Source organism: Crotalus tigris, unplaced genomic scaffold (genome assembly GCF_016545835.1).
Source record: "Crotalus tigris isolate CLP2741 ecotype Arizona unplaced genomic scaffold, ASM1654583v1 scf7180000017550.10884619, whole genome shotgun sequence".
Lineage (NCBI taxonomy): Eukaryota > Metazoa > Chordata > Lepidosauria > Squamata > Viperidae > Crotalus > Crotalus tigris.
Window position 1 is genome coordinate 8,643,121 of NW_024096468.1, and position 20,826 is coordinate 8,663,946.

Consider the following 20,826-nt stretch of genomic DNA (forward strand, 5'->3'; position numbering starts at 1 on the left):
TGTCGCTTCTGAGATGTTCGCCATACCCCAGTTCCATGTGCTGCAGGAATTGGGTATGTCTAGTCTAGTGAAAAGAAGGACTAGGGATGACATGATAGCAGTGTTCCAATATCTCAGGGGCTGCCACAAAGAAGAGGGAGTCAACCTATTCTCCAAACCACCTGAAGGAAGGACAAGAAGCAATGAATGGAAACTAATCAAAGAGAGAAGCAACCTAGAAGTATCCCAAAGATGCTTTTTCACGAGGCAACTGGACTTCCTTTTTTTCTCTTTGAAGACATTTTGCTTGTTATCCAAGAAACTTCTTCAACTCTGATTGGATGGTTGGGAATGGAATGGTATATACAGTACAATGCAGTGAGCCATGAGCAGATCTGTACATTGGGGAAACGAAACAACAACTTCACAAACACATGGCACAACACAGGAGAACAAACTCATCAAGACAAGAGTCAACAGTCCATCTGCGTTTAAAAGACAAAGGTCACTCTTTCGAAGACAGCAAAGTTCACATTTTGGACAGAGAGGACCTCTGGTTTGAAAGAAGGATCAAAGAGGCCATCTATGTCAAAACTGAACAGCCCTTCCTCAACAGAGGGGGAGGGATCCAACATCATCTATCTCCAATCTACAACACAGTCCTTTCAACAGTTCCAAGAAGGCTCTGCACCCATTTGCACAACTCAGGTGACCCTGGAGACACAGATAAGCCTCCAGGTAGCTTTAACAATTCGCTAAAAGAATGCAAATGACCAGCTGGAATATAAATCTTTCCATTCCCCACCATTCAGTCAGAGCCGAAGAAGCTTCTTGGATGAAAAGTGAAACATCTTCAAAGAAAAATAAGAATGTCCAGTTGCTTCATGAAAAAGCATCTTTGGGATAACTATGACCTGGATTACTGAGAATCTCCATAGACAACCTAGAAGTAAGGAAAAATTTGCTGAGTGTTAGGACAATTAACCAGTGGAATGACTTGCCTCCAAAAATTGTAGGTACTCCCAATGCAATAATATTAGCAATAATGTTTAGCCAATGTGATAAATTTAAGACTGTTACATTAAATTTAATCAACAGGGTTGTATATTCAGTCATCCTGAGCAAATCTTTTCATAAATCTACATTATTTGTCTTAGTGCCATACAACCTTTGGCAAATGCAATTTCTATTGTCATCTTATGGCGGTACAATGGCTCAGTAGTTAAGACACCGGGCTTGTGGGCTAGAAAACTGGCAGCCCAGGTTTGAGACCCAAACACCACGTGGTGGGGTGAGCTCCTGTCCTCGCCCCAGCTTCTGCCAACCTAGCAGTTTGAAAGCATACAAATGTGACTAGATAAATAGATACAATTTTCATGGGAAGATAACAGTGCTCTGTGACGTCATGCTGGCCACATGTCTGTGGAAATGTCTTCGGACAGCGCTGCCTCAATGGCTTGAAACAGAGATAAGCATCACCTCCTATAGTCAGCAACAACTAATGGAGTAAAATCCGCAGGGGCTTCTTTACCATCATCTTAACCCATGTTCATACACAGATCAATGGCACATGCACACATATTTGAAAAAGGAGCTACTTTGGTGTTGTGGCCTAGAAACTAGGAGACTGAGAGTTGTAATCCCACTTTAGGCATGAAAGCTGGCTGAGTGACTTTGGGCTACACCAGGAGACTATGAGTTCTAGTCCTGCCTTAGGCTTAAAAGCAGGTTGGGTGGTTTTTGGATCAGTCACTCTCTCTCAATCCAGTTTACCCCACAGAGAGGTTGTGAGAAGAAAAAGGAGAAGGAAGGAGTATCATGAATGTTCTAATAATAGTAATAGTAATTGTAGTAAAGTTGGAAGGGACCTTGGAGGTCATCTAGTCCAACCCCCTGCTCAGGCAGGAAACCCTACACCATTTCAGACAAATGGCTGTCCAGTCTCTTCTTAAAAACTTCCAGTGTTGGAGCATTTACTGCTTCTGGAGGCAGGCTGTTCTAACTGTCAGGGAGTTTCTCCTTAGTTCTAGGTTGCTTCTCTCCTTGATTAGTCTCCATCCATTGCTTCTTGTCCTGCCTTCAGGCGCTTTGGAAAATAGCTTAATTCCCTCTTCTTTAGGCAGCCCCTGAAGGTTCTCACCTTGAGCTATTTATAAAAATAATAATTGTGGGATAAAAAAATCAAAACATTTTTTTAAAAAGCAAGCTGTGGGGGAAGTAGCATAAGCCCCTGCATTACAGAGAATGATTAGCAGTACATTTCCAGGATTTGACTCAATCTTTTTTTCAGCTCTAGTTGGAGATATTAGAAATTGAATCTTAGAACATAGAACATAGATTAATAGAGTTGGAAGGGACCTTGGAGGTCTTCTACTCCAACCTCCTGCTTGAGTAGGAGACTTTATACCATTTCAGACACATTTTTTGTCCAGTCTCTCTTTGAAAACCTCTAGTGATGGCACACCCACAATTTCTGAAGGCAAGCCATTCCATTGGTTGATTGCTGTCACCTTTAGGAAATCTCTTAGTTCTAGGTTGTTTCTCTCCTTGGTTAGTGTCCATCAATTGTTTCTTGTCTCCCCTTTTGGTGCTTTGGAGGATAGGTTGACCTTCCCCTCTTCTTTGTGGACCCCCCTCAAATATTAGAACACTGCTATCAAGTCACCCCTAGTCCTTCTTTTCATTCTTAAGCTCCTGAAAACAAAGCAAGGGCTCAACTATGGTACTTGCTTAAAGAAAGCATTCAATAATAGAATGTTGATCCCTCCTTCCAGATTAACAATTGGGTGATTAACCTGGTGACTTTTTCCTAGATCCCACACTCTACAAAAAATAAGTTCTGCATTGTCAGGATCAATATAAGACTCTCATTGGACTTTGGATAGAAAGTGGTTAACTCTTCCAACCAAGGATCACACAGAATTTGTTTCTTTTTATTGCAGCTAAAGATAAACGTTTATTGGTCATTGGGAGGCTAAATCAGTGCATTTGATGCGTTGACAGCAAATCAAACAAAATAATCAATGCTTTCCAATTCATTCTATTGACTCTCCTCCCTTGCAGCCCAAGGCACAAAGCCTGACATGGTTGTTTAGATAGTATCAAATTGCTCAAGTTTTGAGAATGTAGGCAATTTATTCAGGATTTTCTGATTAGGGTTTTTAATGCTCTTGGGCTTTGAAAAAGTCAAGGGCAATGGAAGCAGACTGAAGCATGACTGTGCTTTGTCTAGAGCAAAAATGTTATTTGATATAGTGAAACACCTCTACTATTACAGTACAAGAACTGGACATGTTAAAGTCCTTGTTCCAGGGCTTGGCCATTCTCAAATCTAGTGCACACTATTTAACTTTACTTAACTTAACTTTAACCACGTATGCTTTTATCAGATCCCCATGTGTTGAGTAATGCAAATAGCTTTACATCTTCTGTTAAGCAATGGTTATAGTATGGCTTAATCCACATCTAGAGCACAATGGTTCAGGGTTAAATATACTGAGCTGGAGAGCTTGAGTTTGAGACCCATGTTCCATGCAACGGAGGCACTTCCATTCCTGCCCCAGCTCCTGCCTACCTAGAAGTTCAAAAACATGCAAACGTGAGTAGATAAATATGCACCACTTCGATGGGAACATAACAGTGTTCCTGTCGCCTTCAGCATATAGTCACGCTAGGCACATGTTCATGGAAATTGTACAACATTGGCTCCCTCAGCTAAGAAACAGAGATGAGCACCATTGGATATGACTGACAAGGAAACCTTTACATTTAACCCAGCATCTCTAGCTAGCCAGGTGGACTGAAGAATGCTATGGCATGTCATTTAAAACTCTACCTACTACCACTACCCATTTTTTTGTGAAGGACACATGGCTCCCCATGTATTCTTCTACAGAAAAATCTGCTTTTTCACACAGGAAAAAGCCACCTGGATGTTCCCCGATCAGAGATTGCACAGGATGGCCTTATGACTTTTGTTTTAATCCCATCATTATTTCTAAAAGGTTCTGGGTGCTGAGAAGACAGGGTCTCCTCTGTGATTCTACAAGACAAATGAACAGATCTAGAAAGCAGATGAAGTTTACGAAACAATACATGGAGAGGGATAACTTGGTGACCTGCAGATTTTGGCCAACAATTCCACTGAGTCTGGAATCTAAAACCGTCATTCATAATTCTGCAATATTTTCCCATCAGTTTCCCAACTTTCTTCTTATCACAAAACACCCCTTAAGAGTGAAAAGTTGGGTGAAATGCACAAACTTCACGAACAAAGAAAACAGCCATCACTCTTAAAGTAGATGTCATGGTTCCGATAGATGAAACCCTTCAAAAGAACTTTGAGGCATTGTTTTCCTTAAAGAATCTTTTATTCAGGATACAAAGTATCGGCTCTACATATGGTTGAACCCAAAAACTAAATTCCTCTACCCTGGATACAAAGTAACAAAGTACAATTCCCACCCCCCAATAAACAGTCATAAAGCACATTCCCCAATTAGTTTAAAGCACGGACTTTCTTCTCAGCTCTCCAGCCGCCAAAATGTTATCTTCTCTGAACCCAGTTTGTCCTTGGGTTGGCAGAGTTATTATTATGGCTAACTGAGCTCACATCCCAATCCCCCCTCCCTGCACCAACTAATTCTAAAAGCAAGAAAAAGAGAATAGAGAAAATGGCTGCATTTTCATCTGTTGTCAAAGCAAGAACATCCGATGTTAGCAGTGTTGACAGTAGAAGCAACAGAAACAGCAGTTTAAGATTGTTAAACTCTCAAAGCTGCATTCATGACTCTGAAATTGTGGAGGACAGGGTGGATTTGATTTAAATCAAGTTGATTTAAATCATGATTTAAATCACTAGTAAAAAGGCTTGCTTTAAATCAACTCAATTTAAATCATAATTTTTAAAAAGCAACTGTCATCTCTGTCCCACAGTGGCGGCTCCTCCTCCTCCTGGCTGAGGAATTCTGGGAGTTGAAGTCCACAAGTCTTAAAGTTGCCAAGGTTGAGAGCCCCTGCTTTAATGGGATGGCTGGTGATGTGGGAGTGACACGAGGTGAGGGACGTGGCTGGCAGCAGGTGAATGGATGCCCACTAATAGGCGCTGCCATGATGGATCTGAAATGACAGGTGCTCCTTAAATGTGAGGACTCATTCTTGCTGGTAGTTAGAATCTTTAATATTATTATTTGCAAACAAAATGAAGGTTTCCTATTTAGAATAATAAGCTGTCAGGTTAGTAAAACAGCGATATCAGAACAGATTTTACATTAATAGGTTAATCACACATAGTTGGAGAACTACTCAAATTCTTTTATTTAATTAAAACAGAGCCTGGTACAGATGCATTTCTCTTCAAACAACATACAGTTTGTAGTGTACATAGATTTGCAAAACAATAGGATAAAGGAATATTCCTGAACTTTGTTTTATGATTTATCTCATGGCTACTGTGAAATTGTGTGAATGCATCAACGCAGTGCGTGTTATCTCAGCTTGCAGAGCTTGGATTCATTGAATGAGTTTACCAAAAATGTAAATATTGCAGAATATACAGTCTCATGCTACAGAACTAACTCATGCTGAATAAACTAAATTATTAACGTATCTTAAATACAAAACTATATGTAGATAGATTTTTACCCCAAAGCACTTTATTAAAATAAATTTGATAAAAATCAAAAAAATCCGATTTAAATAAAAAAAATCCAATTTTTTTTTAAAAAAACTTTTTTAAAAATCATTGATTATTATCCAACTGGTGGAGGATGACTCAAAACTGAATGGCTATTTCCTCCCTCCCCATTTGAAACTTTCCAAGTTTGACTTTGGAAACTTCCTGAGGAATATATCCTGGGAGAAGTCCAAAGACAGAACGGACTTTAGACCCTCAGTTTTTCACCAAACCCCATTCTTTTGCAGATCTCTGAGCAAGTGAGGGAAAAACAGAATAACAGAGTTGGAAGGGACTTTGAAGGTCTTCTAGTCCAACCCCCTGTTCAGGCTGAAAACCCTACACCATTTCAGACAAATGGTGGTCCAATCTCTTCTTAAAGACCTCCAGTATAGGAGCACCCACAACTTCCGTTGATTAATTGTTCTAATTGTCAGGACATTTCTCCTTAGTTCTAGGTTGGTTCTCTCCTTGAGATTGACCTAGGGAGATTAGGGGATTAGGGAGATTAACCTAGTCATTGGTTGTGCTAGTAGAGTTCATTAGAGATATATTCCTATATATCTTCAAGGTATGAGGTTGTCAAATCCTGTATTAGATTTAGTCAAGAATTAAAGAACCAATAGGAAGTAGGGATGCCTTCCAAAATGGCCACATTTTACAACAGGAGAGATGTCTGAAATGGTATAGGGTTTCCTGCCTGGTATAGGGTTGGACTAGATGACCTCCAAGGTCCCTTCCAACTTCTCTTCTTCTTCTTCTTCTTCTTCTTCTTCTTCTTCTTCTTCTTCTTCTTCTTCTTCTTCTTCTTCTTCTTCTTCTTCTTATTATTATTATTATTATTATTATTATTATTATTATTATTATTATTATTATTATTGGATCTAAGCAGTCCACAGCACCCTGCAATGGTATCCATGCCATTAAACTAAACACAATTACATTTAGAATAATATTTGGTAGTCCTTTGAATTCAAAAAAGACACTCTTGTTGCACGGTTGTGCAGTTCAACTGTGGACTGTGGAAGTGCAGTGGGGGAACTAGAATTCCATTGTTGTAGTAACTGTGGGTGTTAATAATTATTTAGTCTTTCAATTGAAAATAAATGAAAATGGCAAAATTTGATGATATCACCAAACCATGCAAGATTTCAATCTTCTTGCATGAAATCTCATAGGTTTTGCATTGGAAGGATTCCAAAACAGGCCTATGCAGGTAGTTCTCGACTTATGACCACCACAAGCTCAAAACATCTGTTGCTAAGCGAGATATTGGTTAAGTGAGTTTTGCCCAATTTTACGACCTTTCTTGCCACGGTTGTGAAGTGAATCACTGCAGTTGTTAAGTAAGTTAACACGATTGTTAAGTGAATCTGGTTTTCCCATCGACTTTGCTTGTCAGAAGGTCACAAAGTGGGATCACATGACCCTAGGACACTGTAACCATCATAAATATGAGTACGCTGCCAAATCAGCTGAATTTTGGTCATGTGACCATGGGGTTGCTGCAACAGTAGTCCTAAATAAGAAAAAAGAGTCATGTCACTTTTTCAGTGTTGTGGTAGTTTCAAATGCTCACTAAATGAACTGTTTAAGTCGAGGACTAGCTGTATTCAGTCCTACATTAGCTAGGTACCTAGCCACTTTCAATAGAGACTGAAGGCATCTCTTTGTCTGCATGGTCCTAATGAGAAGGAGACTTTCCCCAAATCACAACTTAACAGAGGTCAGAGGGTGATAGCAAATCTCCAATTCTCCCTTTGGCTCTCCATCTGCTGCTAGTTACTTTTTTTCCTCAGCATTTCATCCACAGGGATTCCCACAAGCTTCAACAGCTTAATACTTCCGGTTTTCAGAAAGCCTAGATACGTTTTGTGTAAAACATGTTTCTATTTTTTTTTTTGGGGGGGGGGGGGCAGTGGTTTGCTGTTTCAATTTAGTTTCTGAACGTTTCATGACCAGACTAGGTAACATCTTCAGCAGAATTTTCCTGTCCCTGTTTTTCTTAGCTTATACATTTCTTGTGTGCCAGTGTGGTCAGTTGGTCGTGTGATTGGTTGTTCATTTGGAGCTATATTTAAATTCTGAGCAGCTGATTGGTTCTCTTGTGGATTGGCAGTTCAAATGGTCTGGTTTCTTACATATTCATGTAATAGTAATAGTAGTAAAGTTGGAAGGGACCTTGGAGGTCATCTAGTCCAACCCCCTGCTCAGGCAGGAAACCCTACACCATTTCGCACAAATGGCTGTCCAGTCTCTTCTTAAAAACTTCCAGTGTTGGAGCATTCACAATTTCTGGAGGCAGGTTGTTCCACTGATTAATTGTTCTCACTGTAAGGAAGTTTCTCCTTAGTTCTAGGTTGCTTCTCTCCTTGATTAGTTTCCACCCGTTGCTTCTTGTCCTGCCTTCAGGTGCTTTGGAAAATAGCTTAATTCCCTCTTCTTTATGGCAGCCCCTGAGATATTGGAATACTGCTATCATGTCCCCCCTTGTCCTTCTCTTCGTTAAACTAGACATAATCATCTTTGTTGCTCTTCTCTGTACTCTTTCTAGAGATGTTTCTTACATCGTCTTACAAAACATTTTTCTCCTCCAGTTTATTAGGATAACAGGAAGAAAACTCTTAGCCTCCTGGGAAAGATGGAGGACAATAAGAGCAATGCCCCTTGGAAAGGAACGATACTAGCATGCTCTGCTGGATGAGACTATTCAGTGGCCTGTTCACAGGGGCCAACTAACTACATAAGGAAGCCCATTCGTCTCCCAGCAGGTGGTCTATAGAGGCAGTCCCATTACCATCAAGACTAAGCATTACTTGGTCCAACCCCATTTTTGAAGCCTGCCAAGTTGGTAGCCAGCGCCACACCAAATGCCAAAGTTTAATTACTCATTGTGTACAAGTTTAATTAAACATGGACATAAGAAGCCAAGGTCGTGGTTTTCCCCACTTCCGATTACAACACAAACGGAACTTGGAAGAGGGAATGAAGAGTTCCATTTGAGAGATTTCATTAGTCTTTTTAGTCTGGAAAATGTAGACAGGAAGGAAACCTTGTAATGAAGAAAAAAAGTGCAACAGAAAACTGTTGCCTTCCATAATAATTTAGTTGTGCATCACTCCGAGTCAAAAATTTGAGAAAGAAAGAAAGAAAGAAAGAAAGAAAGAAAGAAAGAAAGAAAGAAAGAAAGAGGGAGGGAGGGAGGGAGGGAGGGAGGGAGGGAGGGAGGGAGGGAGGGAGGGAGGGAGGAAGGAAGGAAGGAAGGAAGGAAGGAAGGAAGACATTTAGAAGAAACTCTCTAGTACTTCAGAAATGAGAACGAAAAGAAGCATCTTTTACAGAGAGAGAAAAAATCAGAGATATTGGTCATATTCCAAGGCAGATTACGCAACAGAATTAATTAAACTCCCAACACAATGACAGAAAAGAAATTATTATGGCTTTGTTCACATACCTCAGTTTAAGATATAGACACACGAGGTTGGGGGGGGGCAAATAAATTTGATAAATAAATAAAATGGTGGAAAGAAGGGACAGAGATTGGAATTTCATGGTTTGTTCAATCACGCTAATCCAGATATGGGCAATTTTTTCTTATGATTACTATTTTTAATCTTTGAGAATGGTGCGAATATGTCTACTTATGCAGAAACATTACTGGGAGGGTGGGGGTGCTGCAAAATTTATCAGACCATTTTTCTTTCTTTTCACCTTTGGAGACAGTTTACAGTCTCAAGATAGATGTGTTAAGTTAAGTCTTGGGGATATATTAAGCCTTACTTATCACAATTCTTTTCAAGCTTTAAATAACCCAAGGGAGCAAAAAAAAAAAAATCACACCAGAAAAATCAGCAATTTTCCAACAATATTTTTCAGTATAATCAACAGACAACCATAAAATGAGGACCAGAAACTGCAGGTTACCCAGCCTTACATTAAGCCACATATCATGATTTATTAGATGTCTTCAAGGGAAAAGCAATAGTCATTTGCGTTGTTGTTCAGTCACTAAGTCAGTGGTCCCCAACCTTTGCAGCTTGGCAGTCCAGCTGGGGTGTAAGGAGAGGGAACCAGGCCGTGTGAGCAGCTGGTCAGTGCACACACGCATGTACACGCAGCTCGACTGAACCCTAGGAAGGAGGAAATGGCAAACCTCTTTTGAAATTTCACCAAGGGTCAGTGCTGACTCAAAGGCACTATGTATGTTGACATGTAATGTATGTATGTATATACATATGTACTACTACTACTGCTGCTACTACTACTACTACTACTACTACTACTACTACTACTAATAATAATAATAATAATAATAATAATAAGTTGGAAGAGACCTTGGAGGTCATCTAGTCCAACCCCCTGCTCAGGCAGGAAACCCTATATCATTTCAGACAAATGGCTGTCCAGTCTCTTCTTAAAAACTTCCAGTGTTGGAGCATTTACAGCTTCTGGAGGCAGGTTGTTCCACTGATTAATTGTTCTAACTGTCAGGAAATTTCTCCTTGGTTCTAGGTTGCTTCTCTCTTTGATTAGTTTCCATCCGTTTCTTCTTGTCCTGCCTTCAGGCACTTTGGAGAATAGCTTGACTCCCTCTTCTTTGTGGCAGCCCCTGAGACACTGGAAGGTTGCTATCATGTCCCCCCTCGTCCTTCTCTTCGTTTAACTAGACATACCCAATTCCAGCAACCATTCCTTATATGTTTTAGTCTCCAGTCCCCTGATCATCTTTGTTGCTCTTCTCTGTAGCCTTCAACTCAGTCTTAGCTCTTGGTGACTACCTGCAGAAGTCCATGCAGTTTTCCTGACGAAATACATAATCAGCCTTGGAGTTCCATGGTCACATGAACTATATATCTTTTGGAGAGGTGTTTGTGGAAAACACATGGAATGAATGAAAGTATGAAACACTACATAAATAGGTGTATGTGACATAACTGAAGGAACAGAGTGAGTGGTGGGGCCCAAGTATTCAATCTTGATCCTTGATGACTGCCTGGAAAATACATGCAGGTTTTCTGATGACATAGATAGATATGAGAGAAGAGAAACAGAGACAAGAGAAACAGAGCTTTTTTCACACCACCCATTTAACCTGGTGAATGAATAAATCTATTTTCTAAGAATGGGCAACCCACTGCATTATAAACTAACTTAAATTTCCTGGGCTGCAGGAATGCAAAACAAACCTAAGACAACCAAGCATGGCACACTGACCAAAAGAAGCCACGAGGTTTGCAAACGCCCTGGTGAAGGGCTTGTGTGAACACAACTATTGGTTAAAACAGGGGTCTTCAAACGTGGCCCTTTTATGACTTGTGGACTTCAACTCCCAGAATTCCTCAGCCAGCATGCATGGCTGAGGAATTCTGGGAGTTGAAGTCCACAAGACATAAAAGGGCCACGTTTGAAGACCCCTGGGTTAAGACAATCAGCCAGAGGGAAAGCGAGAGACGGAGAGATCAAGGAGCAGAGGAGTCTCTGACTGAGAACATGACAATGGGAAACCCTCCCTCCCTGTCACCCTTTTTGCAGCTTGAACTTGTCAGCAATCTAATCTTGTTTTTCTTAGCCAGTCAAGCCATGACCGTTTTTCCTCCAAGATTCTTTGTTTGGGTAGGATTTGGATTCATCAAGCTGTCACTCTTGCGGTGGGGCAGGGTGGGGGAGTGGGGAACGCCTCCAAAACATACACAAGATTAGACAGGATTTTCTGTCAAACCAAATAACAATCTGACATTAAAAGCTCCACATGGAATTTCACAGCCAGTTCCACCTTATGTTGTCAGAGAAACATAAAAAGCAGATTTCCAAAGGGAGGGGAAGGAGGAAAGACAGAAATAAACTATTGTTTTACATTTTCATCTTGGGATTCTCCCATCTGGGCTCCTCCCGAGAACCTGCCTGATGCAACATGGCAGACTTTTAAGAAACAAATATCTTGTGTGTGATTTACAGTATTCAAAGCCTGCTCGTTGTTCATGGGAATCAAGGCATAATATTAAAATTTGCCAAAATATTTCCTTTGCAACTGTTGGCTGCAACTCTAAGCTACTCCTTGGAAAGAGGCAACCCAAGAAGAAAAATATACGAGGACAGAAAAGGAGAAATGCAAAGCAAAATGCAGCTCAGGTTTCAGGCACCCATTTTGTTCATTAAAGGTGTCCTATGGAGGAAAAAGAATCATATTCAATATTTTAAAGAGTGCCTTAAGTGTATTAAGTATTAAGATACCCATTTCATCCCTTAACACCCTTGAAGCTCCAAACCTCCCCCCGAAATTAACTGGTTTTTTTGACCCACTTCAGAGTCATTGTGGGTTACCTGCAAGCCCATAGAAAGCTAGCTGTCCATCCCAGCACAGAGATGCCCCCCCCCAAAAAAAATCCCCAACAACAACAACAACAACAAAACATCTCCAGTGACATCCACAAAGGTGTCTCCAGAGTAACAGCTGGAAAATAATTCTTGTCCTGCCTTCAGGTGCTTTAGAGAATAGCTTGACTTCCTCTTCTTTGTGGCAGCCCCTGAGATATTGGAACACTGCTATCATGTCCCCCCTCGTCCTTCTCTTCATTAAACTAGACATACCCAATTCCAGCAACTGTTCCTTATATGTTTTAGCCTCCGGTCCCCTAATCATCTTCTCTGTACTCTTTCTAGAGCGGGGGTGTCAAATTGCCAGCCCCTGGGCCGGTTGTATGGAGGCCACGTCCACCCCAGCTCTGGCAATGCAAAAAAAGGTGCAATACATCACGACACATCATGTGATGTGGCGAGTTTGACACCCATGTTCTAGAGTCTCAACATCTTTTTTTACATCGTGGTGATCAAAACTGGGTGCAGTATTCCAAGTATGACCTTACCAAGATGTTACAAATGGTATTAACACTTCACGTGATCTTGATTCTATCCTTCTGTTAATGCAGCCTAGCATTGTGTTGGCTTTTTTGGCAGCTGCAGCACACTGCTGGCTCATATTTAAGTGATTGTCCACTAGGACTCCGAGATCCCTGTCACAGTTACTACTATTGAGCAAGGAACATTTATTTTGTGAAGCCAGAGAGGCTGCAGGCTACTGGAGGAAAAGTCCCACAGAAAAATATAGGATGTTCAGACATTGACTTGACTCTTTCTCACTTAATATGGGCAAGAACACCATACCCCTGCCTCTGAAGATATTTACTTTATTTGAGAAGACTGATGCCTTTTACCAATTTCAACCTTGGTGTCTGTCAAATGTTAGTGTCTTGCTAATTTCAACCTTGGGGTTAAATATGTTTAAATGCAAATCTCTAATCTTCTGCTGGAATTTGGCTGAAATCTGTGTAAATGTAATCTCTAATCTTTTGCAGGAATTTGGCTGAAAGGTCAGAGAAAGAGGGATGGGGGAAAAGGTGAATCGTGGAAGGTGGGATTTCCATCTTACATTCCAATTGTGAGATTTTCTTCAAAACCATCTTCTCCTTTGAAAAAAAAAAATATGGAGGGCAAATCCTTCCTACATTAAACCGAAGAAGACAGGTAATAGAACAGTCCTAGCTGTAGTAACTAATCATCCAATGTTAGAAAACTTGGAATACTTCATCCAGTTTTGGTCGCCACAATGTAAAAAAGATGTTGAAACTCTAAAAAAAGGTGCAGAGAAGAGCAACAAAAATGATTAGGGGACTGGAGGCTAAAACATATGAGGAACGGTTGCTGGAATTGGGTATGAAGAGAAGGACGAGGGGGGACATGATAGCAGTGTTCCAATATCTCAGGGGCTGCCACAAAGAAGAGGGAGTCAAGCTATTTTCCAAAGCGCCTGAAGGCAGGACAAGAAGCAATGGATGGAAACTAAACAAGGAGAGAAGCAGCCTAGAACTAAGGAGAAACCTCCTGACAGTTAGAACAATTAACCAATGGAACAACCTGCCTCCAGAAGTTGTTAATGCTCCAACACTGGCAGTTTTTGAGAAGAGATTGGATAACCATTTGTCTGAAATATTATAGGGTTTCCTGCCTGAGCATGGGGTTGGACTAGAAGACCTCCAAGATTCCTTCCAACTCTGTAATTCTATTCTGTTAATGTTTGAAATATTCACAGCCATGGAAAGATGAATAAATCTGGTAAAACACTTTTGTTGTTAAAAAGAAAAAAGAAAAAAAAGTGAAGGTTCAAGATTATTTTAGTTTCTCCCTTTCCAAAAGAACCTAGACAGACATTTCAGTCTTTGCAAGCAGGTCAAATATATTGTTTCTTTTTCCTTGAGGGGGGGAAACATGTTTTCTTTCTGGGAAGTTAGAGACGAATATCTATTTAACTAGGTCGTTGGTTGTTAGTGGGGGGGTGTATGTTTGCTTCCCTTCAATCTGGATTCCATTCAGTCAGTTACCACTCCAATTAACTAACAATTATTTAACATTAACAGTAATTACAGATGCCAGTTAAGCGCCTACAGATGTCAACTGTTAGCTTTTGTACCTAATCACTCAATGAAATAGAGAAAGTTCAACAAACATCAATTAGCCAAGCAATTAGTTGGAGTTAGAAAAGTGCATGTTATCATGTGTGAGCTGATTCGATTTATTTTATTTTGGCAGTAAAAGGCACATTGGCTGACAAGCCGGCCTACATGACTGTGATAAGATAAAACTCTCGGCTGTTAGGGTTGTTTGCTCAAGGGCAGGCTTCTCTTTTTTCTGTGAGGTGGAAATGACATGACCTGCTGAAGGTATTTGGGGTGCAGTGTGGAGACAGGAATTCTTGGATTGCAGTGTTGTTCAGCTTAACATTAAGAAATTGAGTAAGCACGTACTTATGTACATACAAACATGCATTTATATATACTTCTATAATGTCTTATTATACTGCCCTATGTATAATACAGCCAGAATTAAACTATTGCCTCTCCTTGGAATTGATCCCTCTGGTTCTAATGTTAGTAATTTGGTTTTATATTGTCTAGGCAGGGGATGGCTCCTCCTATATTCTCAGGTTTCTAAATTTCTTTTAAGAGCTGTAACTATTAGAGGAGAACGTTGTAATTCCCCTTAGCCAAGGCTTCTGATGTTAATTGTTTGTGATAAAACTATATTTTTCTTGTGTTTTCTTTTGTTGCACTTGTATTTTGGTCTGTGACCGCAAAATAAAAATTATTATTGTATACTTCTATAGGAAAGACATGCTCCTGTTCCAAACTTTAATTCATTACAAAAAAAAGATTATTGAGTTGCAAACAACAACCTTCTCCTGAACGTATTTAAATCTAAGTTACTATGAAAAATGTGCCCTTTTGTAAAATAAAGGCTACTTCAGAAATGACCCATTTTCGCAAAACACCAGTGTCAAAAATAACAGAATAACAAAGTTGGAAGGGACCTTGGAGGTCTTGTAGTCCAACCCCTTGCTCAAGCAGGAAACCCTATGCCATCTCAGACAAATAGCTGTCCAATCTCTTCTGAAAAACCTCCAGTGTTAAAAAGAGCACCCACAATTTCTGGAGACAAATCATTCCACTAAGTAATTGTTCTGTCAGGAAATTTCTCCTTAGTTCCGGGTTGCTTCTCTCCTTGATTGATTTCCATCTGTTGCTTCTTGTCCTACCTTCAGGTGCTTTGGAGAATAGGTTGACCCCCCTCTTCTTTGTGGCAACCCCTGAGATATTGGAACACTGCTATCATGTCCCCCCCCCCCAGTCCTTCTTTTCATTAAAGTCCTTTGCTTCACACCTAGAAACTTCTCCAGAACATCCAGTGGCCAAAAGGGGAATCTGTGAATATGCAGAAAACTTTTTCAACACTTCCAGAGAGCTATTGATGCAAATTTGGTATGTAGTGGTTAAGGCACCAGGCTAGAAACTAGGAGACTGTAAGTTCTAGTCCCATCTTAGGCATGAAAGCTGGCCTAGTGATTTTGGGCCAATCACACACTTTCAGCTCAATTCACCTCACAGAATTATTGCTATGAGGAAACTAGGAGGAGGAAGAATTATTCTGTTTGCTGTCTTGAATTACTTCTAAAGCAGTGGTTCTCAACCTTTCTAATGCCACGACCCCATAATACAGTTCCCCACGTTGTGGTGACCCCCAAACACTTATACATCACCGGGTGCCAGGGGCGTGGCCAAAGAAAAGGGGAAAAAATGGCTGACAGCCTTGTTTGGCGACCCCCGTGAAATGGTCGTTTGACCCCAAATGGGGTCCCGACCCACAGGTTGAGAACCACTGTTCTAAAGCAATGAAGGCAGGATAAAAACTTAAATAAATAAACAAATTTGTCACAGTACTTTAATGACTGTTTGTGTTCCTTCCAGAGCCCCAAGTGATTTCCTAAGGCAAAATATTACTACTTATGTTTAGGGGACAAGGCTAAGGATGCAGGAAGGAGTTATATCCAATACATGAGTGGGGTGCTTTAACCAATCCAAGTCTTCAATGCAGACAAATAGTTCTCTTCTGAGAATTAGGCAAAGTAGCATCCTAGTGTTTTTATTTGTTTTTATTCTTCAGGGTTAAGTGTAACATATCAAAGTTATCCTCCCTCTGATGTTGGGAACCACAACATACTGAATGCCATTGTCAATGCTGGCAAGAAATTCTGGGAGTCATCACATCAGAGCAACCTCAGAGTAGGGAAGGCTGATAGGAGATTTAGAAATGAAAGTCTTTTGTATATGAGTATAGCACATGTGCACACACACTCATGTTCAGACATATAATCCACACCGGTCTTGGTTTTTTTTTCTCCATTTACACAAAGGATGAATGTTGGTTCTCTAGAGAAACTGAAAAGCACCCAAAATGACAAGGGAGTCTTAAACTATTAAATGGAGCATTTAAAAAAAAAAAAGCTTTGCTTTCTACTTCAATTTATCATTAAGATTCTAATTATGAATGGTGGTTGTTGGGAGGCAAGGGGAAAGTACAAGGAATTAGGAAATACTGAATTACTATTGTCCAAAACTTTGCAAGATGCACATTTACTGTCATCAAAAGGGGGAAAGCAGAATATCTTAAAGATTCAGTCTATTTTTCCTTTCTTTGATGGAGTTTCTTTCCCTTTTTTCCCACCATTTTAGATTGTAGCCTAAGATCAGGGCTTTTCCTTCCTTCCTTTCCCTTCCTTTCCTTTCCTTTCCTTTCCTTTCCTTTCTTTTTTCTTTTCTTTTCCTTTCATCTAGATTGTAGCCTAAGATCAGGGCTTATTAATTTCTGAATATTTGTGGGCAATTTCCAGCTGATGGATGGAATAAAAATAAATATCGGCTATTTGCTATTGTGGCCACTGTTTACCAATGGTGGATGCATCCAATTCTTCACCTAAGCTTACAAGCATCTCTGTAATTCTGAACAGAAACATCCTTTATTTATACTAGTGCTAGGCCTAAATAACTCTTCAAAATCCCTCACCCAACTGTGGACAGATTCTTTGGGTGGACAACTTCTCCAACATTTCTCCAAGGGTAGGACTTCCTCCAATGATAGTTGCTATTGAAGCAGCCCCAAAGGAAGAACCCCTTCTTCATCTCTTTGTTAGGAGTTGAGTGGAAGTGTGAGAAAACAGAGACAATAGAATGATAGAGTGAGGAAGATACAGTGGAAGACATTCAAAACTGCCTTTTGCCAGTTTCTAATTCAATAAACACAAGAACATCACAAGCAAAAGAGGGAAACAAATTAGAAAAGCAGAGTTGCACCAATATAACACAAGCACCATGTCTCTTGTACATGGGTTGTGAGGTTGCACACATTTATGAAAGTGGTTGAGTTTGTCTTTTGGGTCTTGTGGGGGCATCTCTCATCCGTTCTTCTTCTAGAAAAGAAATTTCAAAGGGTTCTTTTCAAATAAGCATTTCTTTAAAAAAATCCTGAAGAATTTCTCTTTTTGTTTATTTCAAATTATACTAGTTGACCCATGCCCTGCACGTGAACCTTGTGGATGCGGAGCTGAGTCCTTTTCTTTTGAAGAATTCCCATGCTCCCAGTTGCACACTGGAACTCTAAATGAGGCTCATGAGAAACTGCCATCTGGATGCACCCTGGCTATTATTATTTTTTCTAGATAAAAATAAATAAATAAATGAACCAGGCTTTCAGAGTGTTTATACACTGTGCAGACAAGGAGACAATCTGGTGCTGATAAGCCTTTTCTGAGAAACTCAAATAAAGTTTAATCTCTTAAACAAACACAGCAGTCAGAACAGATTAAAATTATGCATTAGTAAATATTACCATTTTGCTAGCTGGCAGTAGATTAGTCTGATTTGGCTAAAAACAAAAGGCTCAAATGCTTAAGGAACCAACAGAGAAATGCCATCATCCTCTTCTTACAAAATGTTCATTATTTCATTTAGCTCAATCAATAACTTGTACTACAATTGCAGCTTAAACAAAAACTCTGCATGCAGAAAACCTCAGGATATCTGAGAGCTAAATTTTTCAGCAACGTAAATTTTTTCATGGATACATCCACATACCGTAGCTTGTCTATCAAAGCTGCAACCCTACAGTAATTCAGTAAGAATTAGTAGGCTGGACTGGAGCTGGTTCATAACCAAGAAGCTGAGCCTGAGTAGTAACTTCAAAAAACTTCACAGAAATATAAAATCAGCAACTTTATCAGAACAAAAAAAATATCTAGAACCCTGTTTCTAAGTGCTGATTTGGGTGCTAATTTCTACAACATCATAAAATTTAACTTGAATAAATGCTTTTTGCTAATTTTATAATTAAGATATCTTTTAATCAATCTTAAAAAAGCATTTCTTCTCTGTCCTCTTCTTGCTCTGCATTGAAAGTGAGAGGTCTTCAGCATAAATTCAACCAAAAGTGGAAAATCTATAATAATCCAGATCTAATTTCAAGTCCCTGCCTCCCTCACCTACAGTCAAGATGACTGCAGCTGCTGAGAATAGTAATTCAGCAACCGGTGTGTGGAGGGGGTTATCTATCCTAGAATTATAAGAAATCAAAAGGATTAATTGCGGAGGCAGAGCTTCAGCTAAATAAAATATGGCCAATTTCCATACAGCAATGCTAAAGTTTGAACCATCTTTCTCTGGAAAAAATAATCAATTTAAAGGACTATATTCAAAAGGAAGGAACCGACAAAAGGAAAGTAGACTAGAGAATCTATCTGTTAATTCAGAATATGACCCTGGATCTATCAAATTAAAACAGGGAACATAAGTCTGGAAAGTACCTTGGAGCCTTCAACTTCTACCCCAACCTGCTCAAGACAGAAGACTTTAGAGTCCATCCTGATCAAATGGACGTCCAATCTATTTCTGAAAACCTCCAGTGATGGAATAGCCCACAATTCTGGGAGACAAGTGATTCCATTGATTAATAATTCTGTCAGAAAATTTCTCCCTACTTCTAGGTCAAATCTCTCTTGAACAAACTTCCCACCCATTATGTCTTGTCCTGCCCTTTGGTGCCTTGAAGAACAAGTCAACCCCTTCTTCTCGTGAAAAATACTGGAAGATAGTTATCATGTCCCCCCCCCCCCAATCTTACCCTTTGATTGTTTTAGGCAATATCAAAACAAGATCCTAGTCAGGCAACTGGACCTTCCAGTTTGTTGATTAGCTGAGTGGTAGCTCTCTGTGATGTTCCCTACTTACCTGGAGGTGCCTGGATTTGAACTTTGGAATCTTCAGTATTCAAAGCAGGTTCTCTGCCACTCAGCTCAAGTCCTCCAGCTGGACCTTTTGACAGCTTCACTGACAGCAGACCTCTTCCCTCCCCTTGTTCACCATTTAGTAGCTCAACATCTGACTGCACTCCTCTTTTCCAAAGCAGTCTGAGTTGTGGCATGGAGTTGAGTGAGAAAATTGCTACTTAGGAAATAGAAGTCCAAAGTCCTTCTTGCCTGGGCAGTATTTGGATCCTGACCAACAGTGTAACTGCATTTTAAATCAATAAAGGTGACGTTTTAGGACAGAGTGGGCTAACCTATAAATACCCTTCAAATAATCAGAGCAAGGCGTCAGGATTAATGCAAATCAGGTCTTCCTAATCAAAATCTCCAAGTTAGTTGCTGTCCTTTACATTGAGATCATTTTAACACAACAAAGGATGATCTTTCTGTATAGAAAGTAATAAGAAAGAGGGAATTCAGGGCTATTGCCAAGGGATAGGAGGGCTAAGGGAACCAGATCTCTTTTGTAAGTATATTATATGGTTACCTGGCTCAAGAAAATCACTGGAAAGAAATAGGACATGGATAATCAATTAGCAATACGGTTTTAATCGTAGTATTATAGAATCCGAATCACAGGGAGTGTTAGCGCTCCAAGGTACACTAGAGTAGGAAACTAAAGTCATACAGGTTAATACAAGTATTCCTCACTTAATGACCATTCACTCAGTGACTGAACATACGACAGTGCTCAAGGAGTGGTAATTTACAACCAGTCCTTTAAGTTCTGGCTGCTGCAGCATCCCCATGGTCACATGGTTGCAATCTGGCCACTTGGCGGACAGTTCACAATTACAACATTGCAACATCCTATGGACACATGATTGCCATTTGCATCCTTCATGGCGACTCTCTGCAAGCAAAATCAATGGAGAATCCAGCAGGAAGTCCATAAATGGAGACCAAATGATACCCTCACTCCTACCTTGTTAAATGAAGCAATGGGATTCACTTAGCGGCAACTGGAAGTTACTTCACGAAGCAACCTAACTGACAGCTCTGAACACTCAAGAAATTCCTCTTCATGTCGAACCGGAGTTTATTTCCTCATCCTTTCATTTCAACCCTAGTTCTGATCCAACTTTCCAGGGCAAACAGTTCCTTTCATTGTTCTTCATGGAATCTGGTTTCTAATCCTCTCACCATCTCAGTACCACTCTGAATTCACTCCAAGCTATCCTTTTTCAGACTGCGGCATCCAGAATTGGACACAATATTTATTTATTCATTTTGTACAATTTATTAGTTGCCCATCTTACCACGTGGTGCATTTTGTGGGAAGAAGGTAGGGTAAGTGAGAAGCTGCAAGGGAGACACGATGAGGCTCAGGGAAGGCGCATGGGGGCACAGGGGAGACACAGGGAGCCTGAGGGAAACTGCAGGGTGAAGATCCAAGCAAGCAGAAACTGAGCAAAGAATGTGGCATTTGGACTCATTTTCTGTAAAGAAAACATGCCTCTTCCCAACACAGTTACAAAACTGTGTGAAC

The 20,826-nt window shown here is 40.2% G+C and overlaps 1 protein-coding gene across 11 annotated transcripts in view; it reads right to left on the reverse strand.

Moving 5' to 3' along the window:
• Positions 1 to 20,826, reverse strand: part of AUTS2 (activator of transcription and developmental regulator AUTS2) — a 675,541-nt gene that overhangs the window by 57,807 nt on the left and 596,908 nt on the right. Inside the window, exon 1 of one of the 11 annotated variants that reach the window (XM_039342116.1) lies at positions 19,261 to 19,802. The exons of the other annotated variants lie outside the window; for them this stretch is intronic. Coding sequence (XP_039198050.1) covers positions 19,261 to 19,453 — 193 coding nt within the window. The 5' untranslated portion in view covers positions 19,454 to 19,802. Of the gene's footprint in view, positions 1 to 19,260; positions 19,803 to 20,826 lie in introns of those variants that run through there. 11 annotated transcript variants of the gene reach the window in all.